Genomic DNA, 27,292 nt, shown 5'->3' with positions numbered 1-27,292 from the left:
TAGCATACCCCCCGCAAACTTCCGGGGAATTCGCTAACATTTTACTAAATTACTCACGATAAACGTTCACAAAAAGCATAACAATTATTTTAAGAATTATAGATACAGACCTCCTCTATGCACTCGATATGTCCGATTTTAAAATAGCTTTTTGGTGAAAGCACATTTTGCAATATTCTAAGTACATAGCCCAGGCATCACGGGCTCGCTATTTAGACACCCGGCAAGTTTAGCACTCACCATAATCATATTTACTATTATAAAAGTTTGATTACCTTTTGTTGTCTTCGTCAGAATGCACACCCAGGACTGCTACTTCAATAACAAATGTTGGTTTGGTCCAAAATAATCCATCGTTATATCCGAATAGCGGCGTTTTGTTCGTGCGTTCCAGACACTATCCGAAATAGTAAAGAAGTGTCACGCGCATGGCGCAATTCGTGACAATAAAATTCTAAGTATTCCATTACCGTACTTCGAAGCATGTCAACCGCTGTTTAAAATCAATTTTTACGACATTTTTCTCGTAGAAAAGCGATAATATTCCGACAGGGAATCTCCTTTTCGGCAAACAGAGGAAAAAATCCCAAAGGCGGGGGCGGTCGGGGTCACGCGCATAAGCCCAGTGTCCCTTGATCGGCCACTTGAGAAAGGCGATAATGTGTTTCAGCCTGGGGCTGGAATGACGACATTCTGTTTTTTCCCGGGCTCTGAGCGCCTATGGACGACGTGGGAAGTGTCACGTTAGAGCAGAGATCCTTAGTAAATGATAGAGATGGAAAAGAAGTTCAAGAAATGGTCAGACAGGCCACTTCCTGTAAAGGAATCTCTCAGGTTTTGACCTGCCATTTGAGTTCTGTTATACTCACAGACACCATTCAAACAGTTTTAGAAAATTTAGGGTGTTTTCTATCCATATGTAATAAGTATATGCATATTCTAGTTACTGGGTAGGAGTGGTAACCAGATTAAATCGGGTATGTTTTTTATCCAGCCGTGTCAATACTGCCCCCTATCCTAAACAGGTTAATCCAACCACATTGTCCGATTTCAAAAAGGCTTTACGGAGAAAGCATAGCATTAGATTATGTTAGCACATCACCTTGACAAGAAAAACCACACAGCCATTTTCCAAGTAAGAAGAGGCGTCACAAAAAACAGAAATACAGCTAAAATTAAGCATGAACCTTTGATGATCTTCATCAGATGGCACTCATAGGACTTCATATTACACAATACATGTATGTTTTGCTCGATAAAGTTGATATTTATATCCAAAAACCCCATTTTACATTGGCCCGTAATGTTCAGAAATGTTTTTCCTTCAAAAACTTCCGGTGAATGAGCACATCAATTTATAGAAATACTCATCATAAACGTTGATAAAATATTAAACTGTTATTCAAAGAATTATAGATAAACATCTCCTTTTAATGCAAACGCTGTGACAGATTTCAAAAAAGCTTCACGGGGAAAGCACACTTTGCAATAATCTGAGTACGGCGCTCAGAAAACAACATCAGGCAATACAGATACCCGCCATTTTGGAGTCATCAAAAATCATAAATAGCATTATAAATATTCACTTACCTTTGATGATCTTCATCAGAATGCACTCCCAGGAATCCCAGGTCCACAATAAATGTTGTTTTGTTCGATAAAGTCCATAATTTATGTCCAAATACCTCCTTTTTGTTAGCGCGTTCAGTAAGCTACTCCAAATGTAGGAAGCGCGCAGAAAATGTTACGACGAAAAGTCAAATTAAGTTCCATTTACATTCGTAGAAACATGTCAAACGATGTATAGCATCAATCTTTAGGGCCTTTTTAACATAAATCTTCAATAATATACCAACCGGACAATTCCAATGTCTTCAGAAATGTAATGGAACACAGCTACCTCTCACGTGAACGCGCGCCACTGAACTCATATTATTTTCTGAGTCACCAACTTCCCGGCCTTCTTGTTCGCTCTCTGTTCACTGTAGAAGCCTAAAACAACGTTCTAAAGACTGTTGACATTTAGTGGAAGCCTTAGGAAGTGCAAGTCACTGTATACTGTAAAGGCAATCACTTGAAAAAACTACAAGCCTCAGATTTCCCACTTCCCGGTTGGATTTTTCTCAGGTTTCTGCCTGCCATATGAGTTCTGTTATACCCACAGACATCATTCAAACAGTTTTAGAAACTTCAGAGTGTTTGCTATCCAAATCTACTAATAATATGCATATCCTACCTTCTGGGCCCGAGTAGCAGGCAGTTTAATTTGGGCACGCTTTTCATCCAGAATTCCGAATGCTGCCCCCTACCCTAGTGAAGTTAATCCTACAGCTATTGTATGCAGTAATCATGAGCCTATGATCCATTGTTACAGTGATAGCACTGAGGCGGTGTGCCCTAGTAGGAAGACCAGAATGGGTAGCAAGGGAAAAGTTTGTCCTAAATATTTCCAAAACTAAAAGCATTGTATTTGGGAGTAATCATTCACTAAACCCTAAACCTCAACCATACCTCGTAATAAATCATGTGGAAATTGAGCAAGTTGAGGTGACTAAACTGCTTGGAGCAACCCTGGATTGTAAACTGTCATGGTCAAAACATACTGATACAACAGTAGCTGAGATGGGGAGAAGTCAGTCCATAATAAAGCGCTGCTCTGCCTTCTTAACAACACTATCAACAAGGCAGGTCCTACAGGCCCTAGTTTTGTCACACCTAGACTACTGTTCAGTAGTGTGGTCAGGTGCCACAAAGAGGGACTTTAGGAAAATTGCAATTGGCTCAGAACAGGGCAGCATGGCTGGCCCTTAAAAGTACACCGAGAGCTAACATTAATGACATGCATGTCAATCTCTCATGGCTCAAAGTGGAGGAGAGATTGACTTCCTCATTACTTGTTTTTGTAAGAGGTGTTGACAAGCTGAATGCACTGAGCTGTCTGTTTAAAATACTTGCACACAGTTCGGACACCCATGCATACCCCACAAGACATGCCACCAGAAGTCTCTTCACAGTCCCCAAGTCCATATATGTATATGTAAGTGCTTTAATATGTTTGGACCCCGGGAAGAGTTGCTGCTGCCTTAGCAGCAGCTAATGGGGATCCCTAATAAATACAAGTACAAATGTGAGAAATAAAATTGTATATATAGTTTCTAAAATCTTTCGGCAAGTAATCTAAGTATGGTCAGTCTAAATATCTCAGCGTTGTTTTTTTACCATTCTAGTCTATGGCACTTTTTTGGCATTGAAATGTACTGGTATCCATAGCAACGTCTCCGTTTGGGCTGCTCAATGACATGATATGCTATTATTTCAGCTTTGAATAGCAGATAAGTACAGGAAGATTTAATATGCCCCAATTTGTTGTCTAAGTTCATTGCAAAGTGGAGAGCTTCAGAATGCTGAAAAAACTCCCATTACAGTGAATGAAGATGGACAAAAGAAAGACAAAGTGTATTAGTTTAAAAGATATCAAAACGTTGTATGCAAGCAACCAAATCCACAGTCTACACGTTATGAAGTTTGAATGGTGTTTCCAGCTTAAATGATGTAAGAGTAGCGTGAAGAACAATAATAAGAAGTATGACGAAGATCTAAAGTCGGGACTATTGCTTTGCAAGTCCCACCTAATAATAATATGAAAGAAATCTGGAGTTGTGCATTGCTTTGCAGGCACACCTAAGAACATTGATTCAACCTATTTCTGCCGAATGTGTATACTGAGGTCTTGTGGGTAATGTAGTCAGAGATGAACAGGTGCCAAGTGAACATACCTGAGGAGCTGGAGCGACTTCCCATGCTGCTGACGTCCCGGTCACAGCCACCATTCTCCACCTGCTCCAGTCTCTTACGGGCTGCTCACAGTCAGAGAAACACACCGGTCAATTAAACTGATACACACAGAAAGGGACACGCACTAAAACACTCAGCACATAAACATACAGTATAAAGATGCATCCTTGAATGCTCACCATCACATGCACAAATACAAAGATTCATCCTCACATGCTCATGATCACACAGTTGCGATCACACACACACACCTCGATTTGAATCAGTATATGTCATTCCAGAGTGATGGCAAAGGCTTACGACCAATGATAGTACTTCGTCCCGTGAGAAAGTCTGCCTGCAATGCATGTCAAAATACCTTATACTAAGGGCTTCTCCAGCTGAGGCAGGGGAGCAGCTCACATGAATGAATTTCTATTAGCACCTATAGAGAAGGAGCAGTGTGGCTCTTTAAAAATATCCCCACCTTCGTCTTTCTCAACGTCCTAAGAGTGGGTCCCTGAGCGCTCTAGCTCCTGCTCTCTCTCTCTTTCTCACTCCATCTCCCAGCGTATCTGGAGCAAAATCCTTACCTTCCAACCGCTTAGCCCAACGCTAGTCTGCAACTTCATTGTTTTGTTAGAATGTGATTTCTGACCTAGCGTTAAGTTCGTTCTTGAATAGCAGTGCTATTTGGGCATGGCATTTTGGAAAGAATTAAGTACGTTTCTAGATTTTGTATTTATTTAAATGTATTTGGGTAAATCTTCCGACTCCAAGACAACTAATATGGCCGCTTAATGACTTACATAACATTTACCACTTTGATAACATTGTGCCACCAGTAGGATTAGTAACACCAAGGATACATTTTGGTAATTGAGGATTTTCATAAATGGAAGCCACAGAATCTAAGGACATTAATTTGTAAAAAATGTATTTAGTGGCCTCTCGAGTGGCGCAGTGGTCTAAGGCACTGCGTCGCAGTGCTAGCTGTGCCACAAGAGATCCTGGTTCGAGTCCAGGCTCTGTGGCCCAGCATCGTCCGGGTTAGGGGAGGGTTTGGCCGGCAGGGATTTTCCTGTCCCATCGCACACTAGCGAATCCTGTGGCGGGCCAGGAGCAATGCACGTTGACACAGTCGCCAGGAGTACAGTGTTTCCTCCAACACATTGGTGCGGCTGGCTTCCGGGTTAAGTGGGCATTGTGTCAAGAAGCAGTGCAGCTTGTTTGGGTTGTGTTTCGGAGGATGCACAGCTCTCGACCTTCGCCTCATATGAGTCCGTATGGGAGTTGCAGCGATGGGACAAGACTAACGAAATTGGGGAGAAAAAGGGGTAAAAAAAATTATATTTAGTAAAGACATTTGATTAATCATTTTGCTCACAATGTAATTTCATTTAAATTAAGTAACACAGTAATGAACCTTTTCATTTTGACAGAATACCACCAAATTATCACTGGGAAGCTCAAATTTATGATGAACTAATCATTTACTTTAATATAGACCCCTCCCACGATTATAGTTTCCCACTGGAGAAAATGGTCAAGGTCCTTGTCTATCTTTGTAATTAGTGATTTTAAAGGAGGTTACACCAATTACAAATCTTAGAAGCATTTTTTTAATTGTTTTATTTTTTATTTAACCTTCATTTAACTAGGCAAGTCGGGAGCCCCATTATATAAAAAAATAGAAAAGGTATTAATAGCCTTTGTTTTTATTGTTCTATACTATATATTAAATAGTTCGTTTACTTTCTAGCATTCAAAATAATAGATAGATATCTCTAAATCCCCAAAATATGTCACTACAACTCTAATCATCACCATTGAGACAAGCCAATTTGCTTCCCCTGACTACATTAAACAATGCACAAAAAAAGAACGTTCTCTTTCAGTCGACATCTCAATATGGTACACACCTTCGTGCGGGTCATTCGCTGAAGCCTTATTCAATCATGCCCAACAGGCCAATCAGGGCTTTGCAGGTGTAAGCCCCACCTTCCTATATAACGGGCTGTAAGCCCTGGTTCCCTCATTCTTCTGTTTGCTTTTGAGCCTGTTTAGCAGCTTTCTTCAGAAAAAGTAGCTCTCAACTTTACTGTTCCATTCTGTTTGGGTTACAAGTTTCAAGATGTATTAGTCGTATGTATGGGAATCATATGGTATACACCATCGAACAAAATACTTACTTGCAGGTTTCTGTCTCAACAATGCAACAATAACAAATAATAAAAGAATACGCACATAAAGTAAATGGATCAGTAGAATAGAATACATTTTGTAGCATAAGTTTACTACAGGAAGGCATAATTTACAGTCCATTTTAACACATGTTTTGGGGAAGGGGCAATTGGGGGGCAAGTGTTTGAATTGTGCAGTACTTTGGAATCATAATGAGTCTGAAAGCAGCAGTTGTGATCCGTGGGTAGAATTCAGACCCCTTGACTTTTTCACATTTTGTTACGTTACAGCCTTATTCTAAAATTGAATAAACAGTTTTTCCCTCATCAATCTAAAAACAATACCCCATAATGACAAAGCAAAAACAATTTTGGAAATGTTTGCAAGTTTATGACGCTACAAGCTTGGCACACCTGTATTTGGGGAGTTTCTCCCATTCTTCTCTGCAGATCCTCTCAAGCTCTGTCAGGTGGGATGGGGAGCATTACCGCACAGCTATTTTCAGCTACTCCTGCGTTGTCTTGGTTGTGTGCTTAGGGGTCGTTGACCTGTTGGAAGGTGAACCTTCACCCCAACCTGAGGTCCTGAGCGCTCTGGAGCAGGTTTTCATCAAGGATATCTCTGTACTTTGCTCTGTTCATCTTTCCCTCGATCCTGACTAGTCTCCCAGTCCCTTCTGCTGAAAAACATTCCCACAGCATGATGCTGCCACCACCATGCTTCACTGTAGGGATGGTGCCAGGTTTCTTCCAGACGTGACACTTGGCATGCAGGCGAGAGTTCAATCTTGGTTTCATCAGACCAGAGAATCTTGTTTCTCATGGTCTGAGAGTCTTTAGGTGCCTTTTGGCAAACTCCAAGAAGACTATCCGGTTCCTTTTACTGAGGAGTGGCTTCCGTCTGGCCATTCTACCATAAAGGCCTGATTGGTGGAGTGTTGTAGAGAAGGTTGTCCTTCTGGAAGTTTCGCCCATCTCCACAGAGGAACTCTGGAGCTCTATCAGAGTGACCATCGGGTTCTTGGTCACCTCCCTGACCAAGGCCCTTCTCCCCCGATTGTTCAGTTTGGCCGGGTGGCCAGCTCTAGGAAGAGTCTTGGTTGTTCCAAACTTCTTCCATTTAAGAATGATGGAGGCCACTGCGTTTTTGGGGACCTTCAATGCTGCAGACATTTTTTGTTACCCTTCCCTCCCAAGAGCTATGCCTCGACACAATCCTGTCTCAGAGCTCTACGGACAATTCCTCCGACCTCATGGCTTGGTTTTTTCTCTGACATGCACTGTCAACTGTGGGACCTTATATAGATAAGGTATATCAGTTATTTATTTTTAATACTTTTGCAAAAGTTTGTAAAACCCTGTTTTTGCTTTGTCATTATGGGGTATCGTGTGTTGATTGAGGAGAAAAAAAAGATAATCAATTTTAGAATGAGGCTGTAAAAGTAAAACAATTGTTTTTTTTAAATGTAAAAGTCAATACTTTCCGAAGGCACTGTATATGTGTGTGTGTATGTCTGTGTGGGTGTGTGCATGAGTGATTGCATGTGTGCTAAGGTGCGGAAAATCAGAGCAGGTGGTCAGTCCAGTTCAATTGTTCAGCAGTCTGAGCAAGTTGTAGATAAAAACAGTCTCTGAGCCTGTTGGTATCAGACATCATGCTCCGATACCGTCTGCCCGACAGTAAGGGAGTGAACAGCTCGTGGCTGGGGTGTGTGGGGTCCTTGATGCTGCGGGCCTTCCTCAAGCAACATTTAGAGAAGATGTCCTGGATGGGTGGGAGCACGGTCCCAGTGATGTACTGGGCTGTTTTCACCAACCGCTGGAGGGCCTTGTCAGGCAGTCCTGGATCCAGTTGCAGAGGGTGGTGTCCAGACCCAGGGCTCTCAGCTTGTGTCAAGCTTGGAGGGAACAATAGTGTTCACGAGTCTGAGTTGTCGAACATCAATTCAAGTTTGGGTCTGTGTTGTCTTTTGGCGTCCCTAATGGATTTGTGGAGCCTGCTTGCCTTGTACGCGTAGCGCGCCACTGAGTCGTCTGGGTTTGTTCTGCTGACATCGAATGCTGCAGTACAGGCTCTCAGCATTGTATGGATACCTCTGATCATCGAGGGGTTTTTGGTTGGGGTATGTCCAGATTTTTATTGTGGGTACAACATCACCAGGCCGGACAGTTCCCTGTCCCTTCCCGGGACAAGTTGCTCACATGCACAAGGGAGCCGTACATCAAATCAAATCAAAAGCTGTGTTCGAAAAACTATACTAACATACTGTAAACTACATACTTAACGAGTATATACACTACATACTATATATTATTAGTTAATTTTAGTATACTGTAAACGAACACTATCCTTTCAGTTGAGCGTGCTAGCGCTTTGCCCGTCTACAGGAAGTTCATGCTGTTGCTGTGCAACATCTCGCTAGCTTGTTAGGATAGGATTACTAGCTAGACAATTTACAACTTCGGGTGTGTTCTTAAATTCAATCTGGAGTGCCAGAGTGCGCTCAGAGTGCGCTCTGCGTGTTTGTAAATTCAGAGCGTTGTTAGATTGTTCGTTTGTAAATTCAGAGCGTTTCGCTCTCAGAGTGCACACTGGACGCTCTAGCCAAGGAGTAGGGTTGATTCCAGAGTTCTGACCTAACAACAGCAGTCAAGCACCCAAGCTAACTGGCTCATGTTGGCTAGCTTGCACCCTGACCATTTTACTAGCCCTAGCAGAGCTGGATAGGCAGTTTTCATATTATCCAGAGCGTTGGTGACAAACTGTATTGCTGGAAACAATTTAATTACACATTTTTGCCGACGTTTACTGACACCGGCCATATTCATCAGGTGTTGAGCGTTAGTAAATTCATCAGTTGTTCTGTGCTCTAGTCTAGTACACTGGAATCGGAGTAGATAACCAGAGCCAATTTACAAAAGCCCCCGAATGACCATTGAAACCTACAACGACTATCCCACTTAGCTAAACTAAGAATGACGGGAATAATCAAGTTAATAAACGTTGGGTAGTTAGATAGAATATAGTTAATATACTGGCAAGTTAGATATATTAGTAGCCAACTAATCAAATCAAAAGTTATCACATGAGTACGCAGTTCAGCAGGTGCTATAGAGGGTGCAGTGAAATACTTATGTTACTAGCTCCTAACAACGCAATAAAATGTCAAACAATTAAAGGAGAAAAAAATATACAAAAATACAAGAAATCAAGAACGCCGGGACAAATGCGATCAACAACCCAAATAGCACTGTAACAGTACTCAAATGTAATCTATACGTATGTACGCCAGAAGTGACCATTGGTTCAATGTCTCTATATCATGAGATCGCAGGAATGGCTGTGTGTGCGCACGAGTGTGAGTGTGTATGTAAGTGTGTGTGCATGGGTTTGTGAGTTTGACGTGTGTGTGTGATAGCTTGTGTGTGTGTTTTGTGTGAGTGAGTGTGCATCACAGGGCACGGTACTGGGTGGAGGCCGGCTAGTTGTGACTGTTAAACTGTCTGAAGTCCTGGTCATAGAATATGTTTTTTTATCGCTCCGTCTTAGTTCTGATGCACCTGTACCTTCTGTCGGACGGTAGCCGAGTGAATAGGCCGTGGCTTGGGTGGTTGAGGTCCTTAATGATCTTCTTGGCCTTTCTTTAACATCGGGTGCTGTAGATGACCTGGAGGGTAAGCAGTGCCCCCGGTGATGAGTTGGACTGCCTGCACCACCCTCTGGAGAGCCATGCGGTTGAGAGCGGAGCTGTTAACCATTCCAGGCGGTGATGCAGCCTGTAGAATACTCTCAATGGTGCATCTGTAGAAGTTTGTGACGGTCTCGGGCCATGCCAAATTTTTCAGCTGCCTGAGGTTGTAGAGGTGCTGTTGCACCTTCTTCACAAAGATGTTGGTGTGGTGAGACCATTTCAGGACCTCAGTAATGTGCACGCCAAGAAACTTGAAGCTTTTGACCCTATCCACTGAGGCCTGTCCACTGCGGCCAAAATAGGCCTTGACAAGGTGTCAAAAGCATTTCATAGGGATGCTGGCCCATGTTGATGCCATTACTTCCCACAGCTGTGTCAAGTTGGCTGGATGTCCTTTGTGTGGTGACCATTCTTGATACACACGAGAAACTGTTGAGCGTGAAAAACACAGCAGTGTTCCCGTTCTTGACACAAACCAGTGTGCCTGGCACCTACTACCATACCCCGTTCAAAGGCACTTAAATCTTTTGTCTTGCCCATTCATGTCTCAATAATCTCAAGGCTTAAAAATCCTTTAACTTGTCTCTTCCCCTTCATCTACACTGATTGAAGTGGATTTAACAAGTGACATCAATAAGGGTTCATAGCTTTCACCTGAACTCACCTGGTCAGTCTGTCATGTAAAGAACAGTTTGTTTTGTATACTCAGTGTATGTTGATAACTGGTAGAAAAAAATAAATAAATAGAATTTCTATTCTATATGAAATATCTTGCAAAAATAAAACACCATATTAAATAACAGAAGAACCCCTTCAATTTTCCTTATGCAAAACCATATCGGAGACTCAGAGCAGACAAAATAATGGTACAATTACATCTAAACGGTTTTAAATGTAATTTGATGCATATCAGGGTTAATTTGCTAATCGATGGCCATAATATTGGGTCAAACGACATTCATTAGACCTATGATTCATTATTTATTTCAGCTAATTAATTCTAATTAACCTGTCAGGGCTAGGGGGCAGTATTGACACGGCTGGATAAAAAACGTACCCGATTTAATCTGGTTACTACTCCTGCCCAGTAACTAGAATATGCATATAATTATTGGCTTTGGATAGAAAACACCCTAAAGTTTCTAAAACTGTTTGAATGGTGTCTGTGAGTATAACAGAACTCATATGGCAGGCCAAAACCTGAGAAGATTCCATGCAGGAAGTGGCCTGTCTGACAAGTTGTGTTTCATCTGGGCTCTTTTTATTGAAGATTTAGGATCTTTGCAATAACGTGACACTTCCTACGGCTCCCATAGGCTCTCAGAGCCCGGGAAAAAGCTGAAGGATATCAAGGCAGGCTCTGGCTGAAACACATTATCGCGTTTGGCAAGTGGCCGCTCAGAGTACTGTGGGCTTAGGCGTGTGCCCGAGTCGACCAAATGCTTTATTTTCTTTCCTCTGTTTACCTAAATGCAGATTCCCGGTCGGAATAGTATCGCTTTTTTACGAGAAAAATGGCATAAAAATTGATTTTAAACAGCGGTTGACATGCTTCGAAGTACGGTAATGGAATATTTCGAATTTTTTTGTCACGAATTGCGCCATGCTCGTCACCCTTATTTACCCTTTCGGATAGTGTCTTGAACGCACAAACAAAACGCCGCTGTTTGGATATAACTATGGATTATTTTGAACCAAACCAACATTTGTTATTGAAGTAGAAGTCCTGGGAGTGCTTTCTGACGAAGACAGCAAAGGTAATAACATTTTTCTTATAGTAAATCTGACTTTGGTGAGTGCTAAACTTGCTGGGTGTCTAAATAGCTAGCCCTGTGATGCCGGGCTATCTACTGAGAATATTGCAAAATGTGCTTTCACCGAAAAGCTATTTTAAAATCGGACATATCGAGTGCATAGAGGAGTTCTGTATCTATAATTCTTAAAATAATTGTTATGCTTTTTGTGAACGTTTATCGTGAGTAATTTAGTAAATTTACCGGCAGTGTTCGGTGGGAATGCTAGTCACATGCTAGTCACATGCTAATGTAAAAAGCTGGTTTTTGATACAAATATGAACTTGATTGAACAAAACATGCATGTATTGTATAACAATGTTCTAGGGTTGTCATCTGATGAAGATCATCAAAGGTTAGTGCTGCATTTAGCTGTGGTTTGGGTTTATGTGACATTATATGCTAGCTTGAAAAATGGGTGTCTGATTATTTCTGGCTGGGTACTCTGCTGACAATCTAATGTTTTGCTTTCGTTGTAAAGCCTTTTTGATATCGGACAGTGTGGTTAGATTAACGAGAGTCTTGTCTTTAAAATGCTGTAAAATAGTCATATGTTTGAAAAATTGAAGTTTTTGCATTTCTAAGGTTTTTGAATAACGCGCCACAGGATTACACTGGCTGTTACGTAGGTGGGACGATTTGGTGCCACCTATCCTAGAGAGGTTCATGTATTAAATGAATAGTTTAGTTCCAAAACGACAACACTGAAGCTCATTTCTGAAGCTTCTATATTGCAATAGTCTACACACCATATTAATATAATCGATTTTACACAGCATACTATAATTCCCAGAGTGCATTTCACTTCCCAGGGTGCAATGCTCCTCCCAGGGCTGCTGGCTGGCTAGTGGCTAATGCTAGCAAGCCCAGACAAATGCAAAGTAGTCTAAATATACTGCTCAAAAAAATAAAGGGAACACTAAAATAACACATCCTAGATCTGAATGAATGAAATAATCTAATTAAATACTTTTTTCTTTACATAGTTAAATGTGCTGACAACAAAATCACACAAAAATAATCAATGGAAATCCAATTTATCAACCCATGGAGGTCTGGATTTGGAGTCACACTCAAAATTAAAGTGGAAAACCACACTACAGGCTGATCCAACTTTGATGTAATGTCCTTAAAACAAGTCAAAATGAGGCTCAGTAGTGTGTGTGGCCTCCACGTGCCTGTATGACCTCCCTACAATGCCTGGGCATGCTCCTGATGAGGTGGCGGATGGTCTCCTGAGGGATCTCCTCCCAGACCTGGACTAAAGCATCCGCCAACTCCTGGACAGTCTGTGGTGCAACGTGGCGTTGGTGGATGGAGCGAGACATGATGTCCCAGATGTGCTCAATTTGATTCAGGTCTGGGGAACAGGCGGGCCAGTCCATAGCATCAATGCCTTCCTCTTGCAGGAACTGCTGACACACTCCAGCCACATGAGGTCTAGCATTGTCTTGCATTAGGAGGAACCCAGGGCCAACCGCACCAGCATATGGTCTCACAAGGGGTCTGAGGATCTCATCTCGGTACCTAATGGCAGTCAGGCTACCTCTGGCGAGCACATGGAGGGCTGTGCGGCCCCACAAAGAAATGCCACCCCACACCATGACTGACCCACCGCCAAACCGGTCATGCTGGAGGATGTTGCAGGCAGCAGAATGTTCTCCACGGCGTCTCCAGACTATGTCACGTCTGTCACGTGCTCAGTGTGAACCTGCTTTCATCTGTGAAGAGCACAGGGCGCCAGTGGCGAATTTGCCAATCTTGGTGTTCTCTGGCAAATGCCAAACGTCCTGCGCGGTGTTGGGCTGTAAGCACAACCCCCACCTGTGGACGTCGGGCCCTCATACCACCCTCATGGAATCTGTTTCTGACCGTTTGAGCAGACACATGCACATTTGTGGCCTGCTGGAGGTCATTTTGCAGGGCTCTGGCAGTGCTCCTCCTGCTCCTCCTTGCACAAAGGCGGAGGTAGCGGTCCTGCTGCTGGGTTGTTGCCCTCCTACGGCCTCCTCCACGTCTCCTGATGTACTAGCCTGTCTCCTGGTAGCGCCTCCATGCTCTGGACACTACGCTGACAGACACAGCAAACCTTCTTGCCACAGCTCGCATTGATGTGCCATCCTGGATGAGCTGCACTACCTGAGCCACTTGTGTGGGTTGTAGACTCCGTCTCATGCTACCACTAGAGTGAAAGCACCGCCAGCATTCAAAAGTGACCAAAACATCAGCCAGGAAGCATAGGAACTGAGAAGTGGTCTGTGGTCCCCACCTGCAGAACCACTCCTTTATTGGGGGTGTCTTGCTAATTGCCCATAATTTCCACCTGTTGTCTATTCCATTTGCACAACAGCATGTGAAATGTATTGTCAATCAGTGTTGCTTCCTAAGTGGACAGTTTGATTTCACAGAAGTGTGATTGACTTGGGAGTTACATTGTGTTGTTTAAGTGTTCCCTTTATTTTTTTGAGCAGTGTATATTGCTGTCAAGTTATGAGTGCATTTCCCATTACTTTGGGTTGTGTAATCACATTATAATTCTTACATGAATGTGATGCTGAATGTACGTTCATGACTATAACCAGCTTTCCATCCAAACTTTTTATGCGAGTAAAGTACATGTCAGATAAAACATTTTATGACAGGCCTGATGGAAACAGAACATTATTCTGTAAACGTTCCAAAAGTCGACAAAACAAAATACGCTTGACAAGATGGGATCTTTTGTGTCATTAAAATTAATTATGCGAGAAATATAGGTGGAAACACTTATGTACAAATATTGATATAATAACCATCATATCGAAGTAAACTTATAATAACGCGATGACATGTGGGATCCTCCCACTATGACTTGTCAGGAAAGCGTGTAAGTTATGATGAACTTCACAGGGTGGTGAAAGCTTAATGCTGCTTTCCAATAAATAACGAGGGTCTTATTCTGGTGACATGATCATTAATGCCTGGCTGCCGTTCGACAAATAAAAATAATCTTCATCTTTTGTCCATAATAATCTCATCATATAGGCTATACGTGCGCTCTAGCCAACAACGTGCACTCACTATATAACACAACATTTTAGTGAGGAAAATCATCACTAGAGTTGAAAATGCGCTGGGACATGGGAATTTAACCGCAAAAGTTATTTGTATGCACTACGTCATCACGCACTGTTCTTTATGCAGATTTTAGAATATTTACATAAAAACTGTTGCCATATGGACAGAAACCTAGCTATTGTCACTCAAAAATGATTCTAATTTAGTAGAATAACAACATGTTACAATGCATATGTGTAAAATTGATTTCTATGACGTTTTGGAACTAAACCATCCGTGCACTGCACTGCGTTGTTCACCTCTTACTTTGTTGTTTCTGTGGGCTGGCCCTCATCAGCTCTGTAATCAATGTAATCGCATAGTTCGCTTCTGCAGCCAGTTTTGTCAAACTACAGACATAAAGGCATGATGTTTTCATTAGAAGAAGCCATGCTGTTCGCAATTTCTCTCTCCTCTCTCTTGCTTCTCAAAAGTGACTCACGCTATCAGCTGCATGCGCAAGTAGCCTGGCTAGCTACTGCTCCCATGAGAACATTCAGACAAATTACTAGACAGACTCGATGTACTCAATTCGTACATGACAGCAGTACCGAGAATTACAACAATTCTAGTACCGAACCGTTTTTTCAAATTCTATTTCATGTTTCGGTATACTGTGCAACACTCACTATTCCATATGTTAGCCTAGTAGACCGCCCCCATCACTTTCAACCCCCAGAAACGGTGGATTTTAAAGACGCACTCCAGTCTCCTTTTCACGTAATTTATCAACCGATTTACTTAACCAAAGATATATCTCAATAGGTGGTTCAGGTATGTCATGACATGGCTCAAGTGGGGAGGTGGGCTGCAAATTCGGTCCGGGACCTGGGAAATAACATTTTAGAGGCCCCCCCCCCCATCTTGGCAGGGAAGAACACATTTTGCTGTTTTAAACCTAATTTCCTCCAATTCTACACATTTTGTCATGGAGCTGAGAGAATTGTGGTTTTAAAAGCTACACTGAACAAAAATATAAATGCAACATGTAAAGTGTTGACATGTTTCATGAGCTGAAATAAAATATCCAAGAAAATGTCCATACGCTTATTTCTAATCAAATTTTGTGCAAAAATGTGTTTACATCCCTGTTAGTGAGCATTTCTTCTTTGCCAAGATAATCCATCCACCTGACAGGTGTGGCATATCATGAAGCCGATTCAAATGTGTAGTTATGTCACAACACAATGCCAAAGTTGAGGAAGAGTGCAATTGGCATGCTGACTGCAGGAATGTGTGTCCACCAGAGCTGTTGCCAGAAAATTGAATGTTCATTTCTCTACCATAAGCCACGAGAATTTGGCGGTACATCCAACAGATCCGATCTAAAACTCACATTTCTATGTGAATTTGGTCAGGTCGCCCAAAAAAGTTACATAATGCAGCTTTAACTTTTCTAAATACTTTCTATCTGGTTTTAGCTGTTTATGTTTACATGGAAACCTTATTTTTATTTTTTTGTCATTTTTAATTTATTTTTTACAGCTAGATGGTCCGCCCAAGACTTTATATGCAGAAAAAAAAACACCAAGTTGTGTCTAAAAAACACAATTTTGCTGAAAAAAAAATGTTTTTACCTTAAGTGTGTGTACATTACTGTATTTACACTTGGCATATTGTTTGACCAATTGTTTGATTGCTTGCCAACCCTGCCCGGGGTAGGGCTTCATCCAAACAACGCCTTTCCCATTGGTTAGTGGAGGCAATTGCCAAGGTGTACAGTTGTTGGGGACTGCAGTCCTGGGCGTCAGGGAGCATTCCACTGGAATTGCTACTTCATGGACACTGTTCAGGTGCATCTCCTCCTCTGAGATTTGTGCGGTGGCTAGTTGGGCTTCCCCTCACACCTTTGTGAGGTTCTATCGTCTAGGCGTCACTGTGCCCTCCCTAGCGCACACAGTCTTTGGCGCTGGAGCTGAGTAGGATGGATCAGGTACATTACCATGTAACACAACACAAGCTTCACAGGAAACAGGCTATTGGCAAAGGGCGTTTTGCAAGTGTTCCATAGTCAACGCACAGGGACCAGTTACTGTTGGAGGTTAACTGTTAACTGCTCAAGGGCAGAGTGTTCCACCTTGCCGGCTTGGGGATTTGAACCAGCGAGCAACCTTTTGGTTATCGGCCCACTAAGCTACCTGCCGGTTCCCCCGAAAGAGATGAGGGAGACTTCTCACCAGATTGACCCTCTTGCACGATTTGCATGAGGGATGAGGGAACCATGGCTTGGGGCGTGTTATACAGTATAGGCAGGCAAGGCTTACACCCGCAAATCCCTTATTTGCCTGTTAGGCGAGATTGAATACGTCTTCAGCGAATGACCCGCACAAGGCCGTTTCCCATAGTGAAATGTCTCCCTCAACTCCTTCAGAGAACCGGGGTTACATACCATAACTAGGGCTGTGATGGTCATGGAATTTTGGATGACGGTAATTCGCAATTGCATTTTATTTTTATTTTGAAATACTTTCAAATAGAAATAGCTGACTTGGCAACAATATTAGAAAATAAGTGTTTAAATAATAAATATTTCACTACACATGTAATTGAACCCAGGTCTGAAACGTGGAAGGTTTCTAACCTTGTGGTAACATCTTGATTTGAGTGTGGTTGATTTCTGACGCACCATCAACTATGTAGTTAGACTGTGGACGGTTTCTGACCTAGAGTTAGCTGCTTGGTCAGGTCCTTGATGTTGGCCGCCTGTTTCCTCTTCTGGGTATGCAACTCGTCCCTCTGCTCCTCCACACGGGTCTTCAGCTGGGCCGTCTCCATCTGCAGCGTGGCCCTCTCCGCCTGCAGAGCCTGGACCTCATCCTGCCGCAGGGCCTCCTCCTTCCGGAGACGCTCAGTCTGCAAAATACATTGAATATGCAAGTCAGATAATAAAAGACAAACACACAAACAGAATCACATTTTTTAAGGGCAAGGGTGCTCAGCTCCAATTCTGAAGGTCTGTTGTCCTTGGGCCCTGTTTCCTAAATCATTAAAACCTTCATAGGAGCATTGTTATATCTGAGCTGTTTCTCAAAACCATTGTTACTAAAGTTGCACCTAACCCAAAAGCTTGTAATTAAAGACTTGGGCTACTCGTAGAACAGATAAGTGCAATGTTAAATTATGCTTTGCCCTCCCGCTAGAGGTTGATATTACCTTGGGAGTCCCGCGGGACTCGTCCAGCAATGGGAGTGAAATTCTAAAGTCAATTTCGGGACAGGACGGGAAAAGAATGACAATCCACAGGAACGGGCAGTACAGGAATCATTTAACTTTTTTAAAATATATATCAGTCAAAAGTTTGGACACCTACTCATTCAAATGTTATTTTTTATTTTTACTATTTTCTACATTGTAGAATAATAGTGAAGACAAAAAAAAATGAAATAACACATGGAATCATGTAGTAACCAAAAAAGTGATAAACAAATCAAAATATATTTTATATTTGAGATTCTTCAAAGTAGCCACCCTACTACAGGTACTCAAGGTGGTCTGATTTCATAACTACTAAAACAGGACCCAGGTGGTAAGTATAAAAGATCCAGTCCATTTAAAAAACTGGAGGCCTCCTACACTTCACTGTTGTGCGAAAATCCTGGCGAAATGCATAGCACATAGAATAAAAAAGGCTTTAACAGATATTGTTCATCAAGATCAGACAGGTTTTTTACATGGACGATATATTGGAGATAAGTGTCGCAACGGTCTAAGACACTGCATAGCAGTGCAAGCTGTGTTGCTACAGATGCTGGTTCAATACCCGTGCCGCCTGCTACACTGGCAACACTTTAACCTGTTAGGGCTAGGGGGCAGCATTGACACGGCTGGATAAAAAACATACCCGATTTAATCTGGTTACCACTCCTACTCAGTAACTAGAATATGCATATACTTATTACATATGGATAGAAAACACCCTAAATTTTCTAAAACTGTTTGAATGGTGTCTGTGAGTATAACAGAACTCAAATGGCAGGTCAAAACCTGAGAGATTCCTTTACAGGAAGTGGCCTGTCTGACCATTTCTGGAACTTCTTTGCCATCTCTATCATTTACTAAGGATCTCTGCTCTAACGTGACACTTCCCACGTCTTCCATAGGCTCTCAGAGCCCGGGAAAAAAAGAGAATGTCGTCATTCCAGCCCCAGGCTGAAACACATTATCGCCTTTCTCAAGTGGCCCATCAAGAGACACTAGCTTATGCGCGTGACCCCGACCGCCCCCGCCTTTGGGATTTTTTCCTCTGTTTGCCGAAAAGGAGATTCCCTGTCGGAATATTATCGCTTTTCTACGAGAAAAATGACGTAAAAATTGATTTTAAACAGCGGTTGACATGCTTCGACGTACGGCAATGGAATACTTTGAATTTTATTGTCAGGAATTGCGCCAAGCGCGCGACACTTCTTTACTATTTCGGATAGTGTCTGGAACGCACGAACAAAACGCCGCTATTCGGATATAACGATGGATTATTTTGGACCAAACCAACATTTGTTATTGAAGTAGACGTCCTGGGTGTGCATTCTGACGAAGACAACAAAAGGTAATGACATTTTTATAATAGTAAATATGATTATGGTGAGTGCTAAACTTGCCGGGTGTCTAAATAGCGAGCCCGTGATGCCTGGGCTATGTACTTAGAATATTGCAAAATGTGCTTTCACCAAAAAGCTATTTTAAAATCGGACATATCGAGTGCATAGAGGAGGTCTGTATCTATAATTCTTAAAATAATTGTTATGCTTTTTGTGAACGTTTATCGTGAGTAATTTAGTAAAATGTTAGCGAATTCCCCGTAAGTTTGCGGGGGGTATGCTAGTTCTGAACGTCACATGCTAATGTAAAAAGCTGGTTTTTGATATAAATATGAACTTGATTGAACAAAACATGCATGTATTGTATAACATAATGTCCTAGGGTTGTCATCTGATGAAGATCATCAAAGGTGAGTGCTGCATTTAGCTGTCTTCTGGGTTTTGGTGACATTATATGCTGGCTTGAAAAATGGGTGTCTGATTATTTCTGGCTTGGTACTCTGCTGACATAATCTAATGTTTTGCTTTCGTTGTAAAGCCTTTTTGAAATCGGACAGTGTGGTTAGATTAACGAGAGTCTTATCTTTAAATGGCTGTAAAATAGTCATATGTTTGAGAAATTGAAGTAATAGGATTTTTAAGATTTTGAAAATCGCGCCACAGGCTGCAAGTGGCTGTTACGTAGGTGGGACGAATTCGTCCCGCCTAGCCTAGAGAGGTTAACTTCTTTGGGATAGGGGGCGGTATTTTGACGTCCGGATGAAAAGCGTGCCCAAAGTAAACTGCCTGCTACTCAGGCCCAGAAGCTAGGATATGCATATAATTGGTAGATTTGGATAGAAAACACTCTAAAGTTTCAAAACTGTGAAATAAAAATGATGTCTGTGAGTATAACAGAACTGAAATGGAAGGCGTAACCCCGAGGACAAACCATCCCCCCCAAAAAAAGAAATTCAGCCTACCACTGATTTCAATGGCTGGCATTTTTATTACAAGGCGAAACCCTCCCAAATTGCAGTTCCTAGGGATTCCACTAGATGTCAACAGTCTTTAGAAAGAGTTTCAGGCTGGTTTAAAAAAACATTTGGGAGAAGTTGTAGTTTTTCTAAGTGGCTCCCATTTAGGCTGTAGTGTTTCCAAGCGCATGGCGCGTTCTTTTTGTTTATCTCCGGTAAAGACAATAACGATTCTCCGTCTTAAATTGTATTGTTTATTTGCGTATTAGGGTACCTATTGTTTGATTATAAATGTTGATTGCCTTGTTTGGATAAGTTTATTGGTAACATTTGGGATTCATTTTGTATGCATTTTGAAGGAGGGAAACCGGGTGGATTAGACTGAAGTGCGCCAGCTAAACTGAGTTTTTATGGATATAAAGAAGGACATTATCGAACAAAAGGACCATTTGTAATGTAACTGGGACCTTTTGGAGTGCCAATAGAAGAAGATCTTCAAAGGTAAGGCATATATTATATCGCTATTTCTGACTTTCATGTCGCAACTCCCTAGTTGAAAATGATTTGTTATGCATTTGTGTGCTGGGCGCTGTAAAGCCTTTTTGAAATCTGACACGGCGGCTGGATTAACAACAAGTTAAGTTTTATTTTGATGTATTGCACTTGTGATTTCATGAAAGTTTAATATTTATAATAATTTAATTTGAATTTGGCGCTCTGCAATTTCACCGGAAGGTCTCGAATGGGACGGTAGCGTCCCACTGATCCGCAAGAAGTTAAGGGGCATTGCACTAATAATGGCACTGACTAGGGAAACGTTCCCGCAGTTCTGTTCTTAGTGCCAGTCTGCACGTTCAAATTAAAACAATGTAACTAATAATGGCATCTTTATGCTTTTGTTAACCTCTCTGGGAAATGTGATCCTATGCCAACAGCCAGTGAAATAGCAGAGCGCCAAATTCAAAACAACAAAAATCTCATAATTCAAATTTCTCACACATACAAGTACTATAAACCATTTTAAAGATAAACTTCTCATTAATCCAACCACAGTCTCCGATTTCAAAAAGGCTTTACGGCAAAAGCATACCATTAGATTATGTTAGGACAGCACCAAGACAAGAAAAACCACACAGCCATTTTCCAAGCAAGGAGAGGCATCACAAAAACCAGAAATACAACTAAAATTAATCACTAACCTTTGATGATCTTCATCAGATGGCACTCATAGTACTTCATGTTACAAAATACATGTATGCTTTGTTCGATAAAGTTCATTTTACATAATGTTCAGAAATGTTTTGCCTCCAAAACTGCTGGTGAATGAGGACATCAATTTACAGAAATACTCCTCATAAACGTTGATAAAATATACAACTGTTATGCATAGAATTAAAGATAAACTTCTCCTTAATGCAACCGCTGTGTCAGATTTCAAAAAAGCTTTACGGCGAAAGCACACTTTGTAATAATCTGAGTACAGCGCTCAGTCACCAAAACAAGCCATAAAGATACCCACCATGTTGTGGAGTCAACAGAAGTCAGAAATAGCATTATAAATATTCACTTACCTTTGATGATCGTCATCGGAATGCACTCCCAGGAATCCCAATTCCACAATAAATGTTCGCTGCTCTGGCACCCCAATGGTGGAACAAGCTCCCTCACGACGCCAGGACAGCGGAGTCAATCACCACCTTCCGGAGACACCTGAAACCCCACCTCTTTAAGGAATACCTGGGATAGGATTAAGTAATCCTTCTAAACCCCCCCCCCCCCCCCCCTACCCTCCCCCCCCAAAAAGATATAGATGTACTATTGTAAAGTGGTTGTTCCACTGGATATCATAAGGTGAATGCACCAATTTGTAAGTCGCTCTGGATAAGAGCGTCTGCTAAATGACGTAAATGTAAATGTTCATTTTGTTTCGATAAAGTTCATCTTTATGTCCAAATACCTCCTTTTTGTTCGCGCATTTAGTCCAGCATTCCAAATTCACAAGAGCGCGCGTTTAGTCCAGACGAAAAGTCAAAATAGTAACATTACAGTTCGTAGAAACATGTCAAAAGATGTATAGAATCAATCTTTGGGTTGTTTTTATCATAAGTCTTCAATCATTTTCCAACCGGACAATTCCTTTGTCTTCATAAAGGAAAGAGAAGGGAGCTCATGCTCCCGCCCGTGCGCGCACATGACTGAGATGATGGCCTACTGCCAGACACCGGATTCCAACAGCTCTCATTCTCTTCCCATTCACAGTAGAATCCTGAAACAATGTTCTAAAGACTGTTGACATCTAGTGGAAGCCTTAGGAAGTGCAATATGACCACACAGACACTGTATATTGGATAGGCAATCACTTGAAAAACTACAAACCTCAGATTTCCCATTTCCTGGTTGGATTTGTTCTCAGGTTTTCGCCTGCCATACGAGTTCTGTTATACTCACATACATCATTCGAACAGTTTTAGAAACTTCAGAGTGTTTTCTATCCAAATATACTAATTATATGAATATTCTAGGTTTTGGGCCTGAGTAACAGGCAGTTTACTCTGGGCACCTCATTCATCCAAGCTACTCAATACTGCCCCCCTTTCCCAGAGAAGTTAATAAAATAATGATAAAAATACTCTTTCAAAACTGCAATGTTTATTTAGTTATGGATCCATAACGAATTACTATTGGGAATAAAAATCACTGAATTACAGAAATATCCTCTAATCCTCTATATGTAATTATTGGCGGAGAATCACGTAATATTTTTCGATATACTGTAGGCCTACCATAGGCGACAAGAGTCTCACTAGTGTTGAGTAATGTGCTGTTCAAAGTGGTGTACTTTTTAATTTATTTAACCTGTTAGGGCTAGGGGGCAGTATTGACACGGCCGGATAAAAAAACGTACCCGATTTAATCTGGTTACTACTCCTGCCCAGTAACTAGAATATGCATATAATTATTGGCTTTGGATAGAAAACACCCTAAAGTTTCTAAAACTGTTTGAATGGTGTCTGTGAGTATAACAGAACTCATATGGCAGGCAAAAACCTGAGAAGATTCCAAACAGGAAGCGCCCTCTCTGACAAGTTGTTGTTCATCTTGGCTCTTTTTATTGAAGACTGAGGATCTTTGCCGTAACGTGACATTTCCTACGGCTCCCATAGGCTCTCAGAACCCAGGAAAAAGCTGAATGATATCGAGGCAGCCTCTGGCTGAAACACATTATCGCGTTTGGATAGTGGCTGGTCAGAATACTCTGAGACTCACGCTCGCGCACGAGGGCACGAGATGTATTTATTTTCTCTCTCTTTGTACGTATACAGGCTTTCCCGGTCGGAATAGTATCGCTTTTTTTACGAGAAAAATGGCATAAAAATTGATTTTAAAAAGCGGTTGACATGCTTCGAAGTATGGTAATGGAATATTTAGAATTTTTCTGTCACGAAATGCGCCATGCTCGCCACCCTTATTTACCCTTTCGGATAGTGTCTTGAACGCACGAACAAAACGCCGCTGTTTGGATATAACAATGGATTATTTGGGACCAAACCAACATTTGTTATTGAAGTAGCAGTCCTGGGAGTGCATTCTGACGAAGAACACCAAAGGTAATCAAACTTTTCTAATAGTAAATCGGAGTTTGGTGAAGGCTAAACTTGCTGGGTGTCTAAATACATAGCCCTGTGATGCCGGGCTATCTACTGAGAATATTGCAAAATGTGCTTTCACCGAAAAGCTATTTTAAAATCGGACATATCGAGTGCATAGAGGAGTTCTGTATCTATAATTCTTAAAATAATTGTTATGCTTTTTGTGAACGTTTATCGTGAGTAATTTAGTAAATTCACCGGCAGTGTTCGGTGGGAATGCTAGTCACATGCTAGTCACATGCTAATGTAAAAAGCTGGTTTTTGATATAAATATGAACTTGATTGAACAAAACATGCATGTATTGTATAACATAATATCCAGGGTTGTCATCTGATGAAGATCATCAAAGGTTAGTGCTGCATTTAGCTGTGGTTTGGGTTTATGTGACATTATATGCTAGCTTGAAAAATGGGTGTCTGATTATTTCTGGCTGGGTACTCTGCTGACATAATCTAATGTTTTGCTTTCGTTGTAAAGCCTTTTTGAAATCGGACAGTGTGGTTAGATTAACGAGAGTCTTGTCTTTAAAATGGTGTAAAATAAGTCTTTGCATTTTTTAGGTATTTGAATAACGCGCCACGGGATTACACTGGCTGTTGAGTAGGTGGGATGCAAACGTCCCACCTAGCCCATAGAGGTTAAAGAGCATATTGAAGTTACATGCAATAGGATTTGAAGCAATAGCCTACAACTATTTTAGCACCGTTTCGCGCTGCTCTGAGACAAGCATGGGGACTGGTCTTCAAAAGTCAATGAGATTTTTATTTTCACTTAATCTCCATTTGGGTCTTGGTTAGACTAGAATTAGAAAATTAGTCTGTAGAAATGTTATGCTCTTAGTGTAACCTTCATTTAACTAGGCAAGTCAGTTAACCTCTTACATCTAGACGTTCCGCTAGCGGAACACCTGCTCCAATATCCAATGATGGGCGTGGCGCGAAATACAAATTCCTCTAAAATCCGAAAACTTCAATTTTTCAAACATATGACTATTTTACAGCATTTTAAAGACAAGACTCTCGTTAATCTAACTACACTGTCCGATTTCAAAAAGGCTTTACAACGAAAGCAAAACATTAGATTATATTAGCAGAGTACCAAGCCAGAAATAATCAGACACCCATTTTTCAAGCTAGCATATAATGTCACAAAAAACAAAACCACAGCTAAATGCAGCACTAACCTTTGATGATCTTCATCAGATGACAACCCTAGGACATTATGTTATACAATGCATGCATGTTTTGTTCAATCAAGTTCATATTTATATCAAAAACCAGCTTTTTTACATTAGCATGTGACGTTCAGAGCTAGCATACCCCCCGCAAACATCCGGTGAATTTACTAAATTACTCACGATAAACGTTCACAAAAAACATAACAATTATTTAAAGAATTATAGATACAGAACTCCTCTATGCACTCGATATGTCCGATTTTAAAATAGCTTTTCGGTGAAAGCACATTTTGCAATATTCTCAGTAGATAGCCCGGCATCACAGGGCTATGTATTTAGACACCCAGCAAGTTTAGCCTTCACCAAACTCCGATTTACTATTAGAAAAGTTTGATTACCTTTGGTGTTCTTCGTCAGAATGCACTCCCAGGACTGCTACTTCAATAACAAATGTTGGTTTGGTCCCAAATAATCCATTGTTATATCCAAACAGCGGCGTTTTGTTCGTGCGTTCAAGACACTATCCGAAAGGGTAAATAAGGGTGGCGAGCATGGCGCATTTCGTGACAGAAAAATTCTAAATATTCCATTACCGTACTTCGAAGCATGTCAACCGCTGTTTAAAATCCATTTTTATGCCATATTTCTCGTAAAAAAGCGATAATATTCCGACCGGGAAAGCGTGTTTACGTTCAAAGACGAAAGAAAATAAAACATGGGGTCGACTCGTGCACGAGCCTCAGTCTGATGGTACTCTGACCGGCCACTATCCAAACGTGCTAATGTTTTTCAGCCAGAGGCTGGAATTACATCATTCAGCTTTTTCCCGGGTTCTGAGAGCCTATGGGAGCCGTAGGAAGTGTCACGTTACAGCAAAGATCCTCAGTTTTCAATAAACAGAGCCAAGAAGAACAAGAACTTGTCAGACAGGCCACTTCCTGTAAGGAATCTTCTCAGGTTTTTGCCTGCCATATGAGTTCTGTTATACTCACAGACACCATTCAAACAGTTTTAGAAACTTTAGGGTGTTTTCTATCCAAAGCCAATAATTATATGCATATTCTAGTTACTGGGCAGGAGTAGTAACCAGATTAAATCGGGTACGTTTTTTATCCGGCCGTGCAAATACTGCCCCCTATCCCCAACAGGTTAAGAACAAATTCTTATTTACAAGGACAGCCTACTCTTTCTTCCCCGTCGGGGAATTGAACCCCGGTCTCCCACATGCCCGCACGACACGGAGCTTCTTTAGCTAAATAGCCCAGTACTGTACTCCCGACCGTCACGTTGTACAACGCCATATTTTCCGTTCCATCCTAGCGGAAATCCAGAGGGTTTTTAGTTTTTCTAGGAATAGAAACACCATAATATTAATCAAATTAATTAAGCAAGTACCAGTCAAAAGTTTGGACTCACCTACTCATTCCAGGGTATTTCTTTATTTTTTACTATTTTCTACATTGTAGAATAATAGTGAAGACATCACAACTATGAAATAACAAACATGGAATCAGTTAAGAACAAATTCTTATTTACAAGGATAGCCTACTCCTTCCTCCCTGTTGGGGAATTGAACCCCGGTCTCCCGCGTGCTTGCATTCTCTAGTACAGCCACTATTGAAGACTATCAAATGCTTCTCAAAGATGCCCTCTGGTGGTCAAACTAGCACTAACTAGCATTAATGGTACCAGTGGTTCTCGCTTAAATAACGTGCCACTTAAATAACGTGCCATAGAATTCTGCGGCACCATGCAAGCTGCGCCGCAGTATGTTGCAACTTTTAACGGACAAACCACTTTATTTAGTGTGGTGTTAATAATTATTTTCTGATTTAAATGGATATATTAAGTTCTGTAATATTAACAGTGAAATAAAGATCTGTCGAGACCAAATACTTTAGTCAATTTCAACTTATTTTTTGGGAAAATTGTGAGTTACTTAAAAAAATTGTCGTGACCAAAACTATCACCACCACGTTTCCATTTCCTCTCTCTCCTTTATTCCTTTTTCGAGCGTGCAGAGGGGCTGTCAACAGTTTAGTGAAATATGTTTTGTTGCAAAAACATGTTACTGTCGATGTTCCCAAACAGATTTCACTTGGTTTCCCAAATTAAGCACTGGGTAGCTGTAGGAACATGGTTTGGAGAGCCCATGGCATACTGAGTTTGAGCGAAATATCACCTGTCGCGCAGTAAGAGCATACTCCTCAAACAGTGGTTGATGCATTGAGAGAAATAAGTGTTCTTATATTTTTTTCTCAGCTGCTCATATTATGTACCGCTCCGCTGTAACACCGAAATGCGCATCATTGAAAAATGGACCGGTAGGAGACCGTGTGGCCTCCATTCGCTATTCGAGTGCATGTCTTTTTTCCCCTGCCCATTTGATAAATGGGCCACTCTAAATATTACATACTAGTAAAGACAAGATTAAA

The 27,292-nt window shown here is 41.3% G+C and overlaps 1 protein-coding gene across 6 annotated transcripts in view; it reads right to left on the bottom strand.

Moving 5' to 3' along the window:
* The window catches only part of ccdc186 (coiled-coil domain-containing protein 186), a 149,773-nt gene that overhangs the window by 27,704 nt on the left and 94,777 nt on the right, over positions 1–27,292 (bottom strand). For 5 of the 6 annotated variants that reach the window (XM_082965585.1, XM_014157070.3, XM_014157071.3 and 2 more), the window contains 2 exons: positions 17,202–17,391; positions 3,777–3,857 (listed from right to left, as the gene is read on the bottom strand). In XM_082965585.1, coding sequence (XP_082821711.1) covers positions 3,777–3,857; positions 17,202–17,391 — 271 coding nt within the window. Of the gene's footprint in view, positions 1–3,776; positions 3,858–4,500; positions 5,087–17,201; positions 17,392–27,292 lie in introns of those variants that run through there. The other variant, XM_045702015.2, reaches the window with a different exon arrangement.

The sequence above is a fragment of the Salmo salar genome, chromosome 19, assembly GCF_965601325.2.
Source record: "Salmo salar chromosome 19, fSalSal1, whole genome shotgun sequence".
In the NCBI taxonomy this organism is placed as follows: Eukaryota; Metazoa; Chordata; class Actinopteri; order Salmoniformes; family Salmonidae; genus Salmo; species Salmo salar.
The sequence above is the reverse complement of the archived record's forward strand: the minus strand, read 5'-3'. Positions and strand labels throughout refer to the sequence as shown.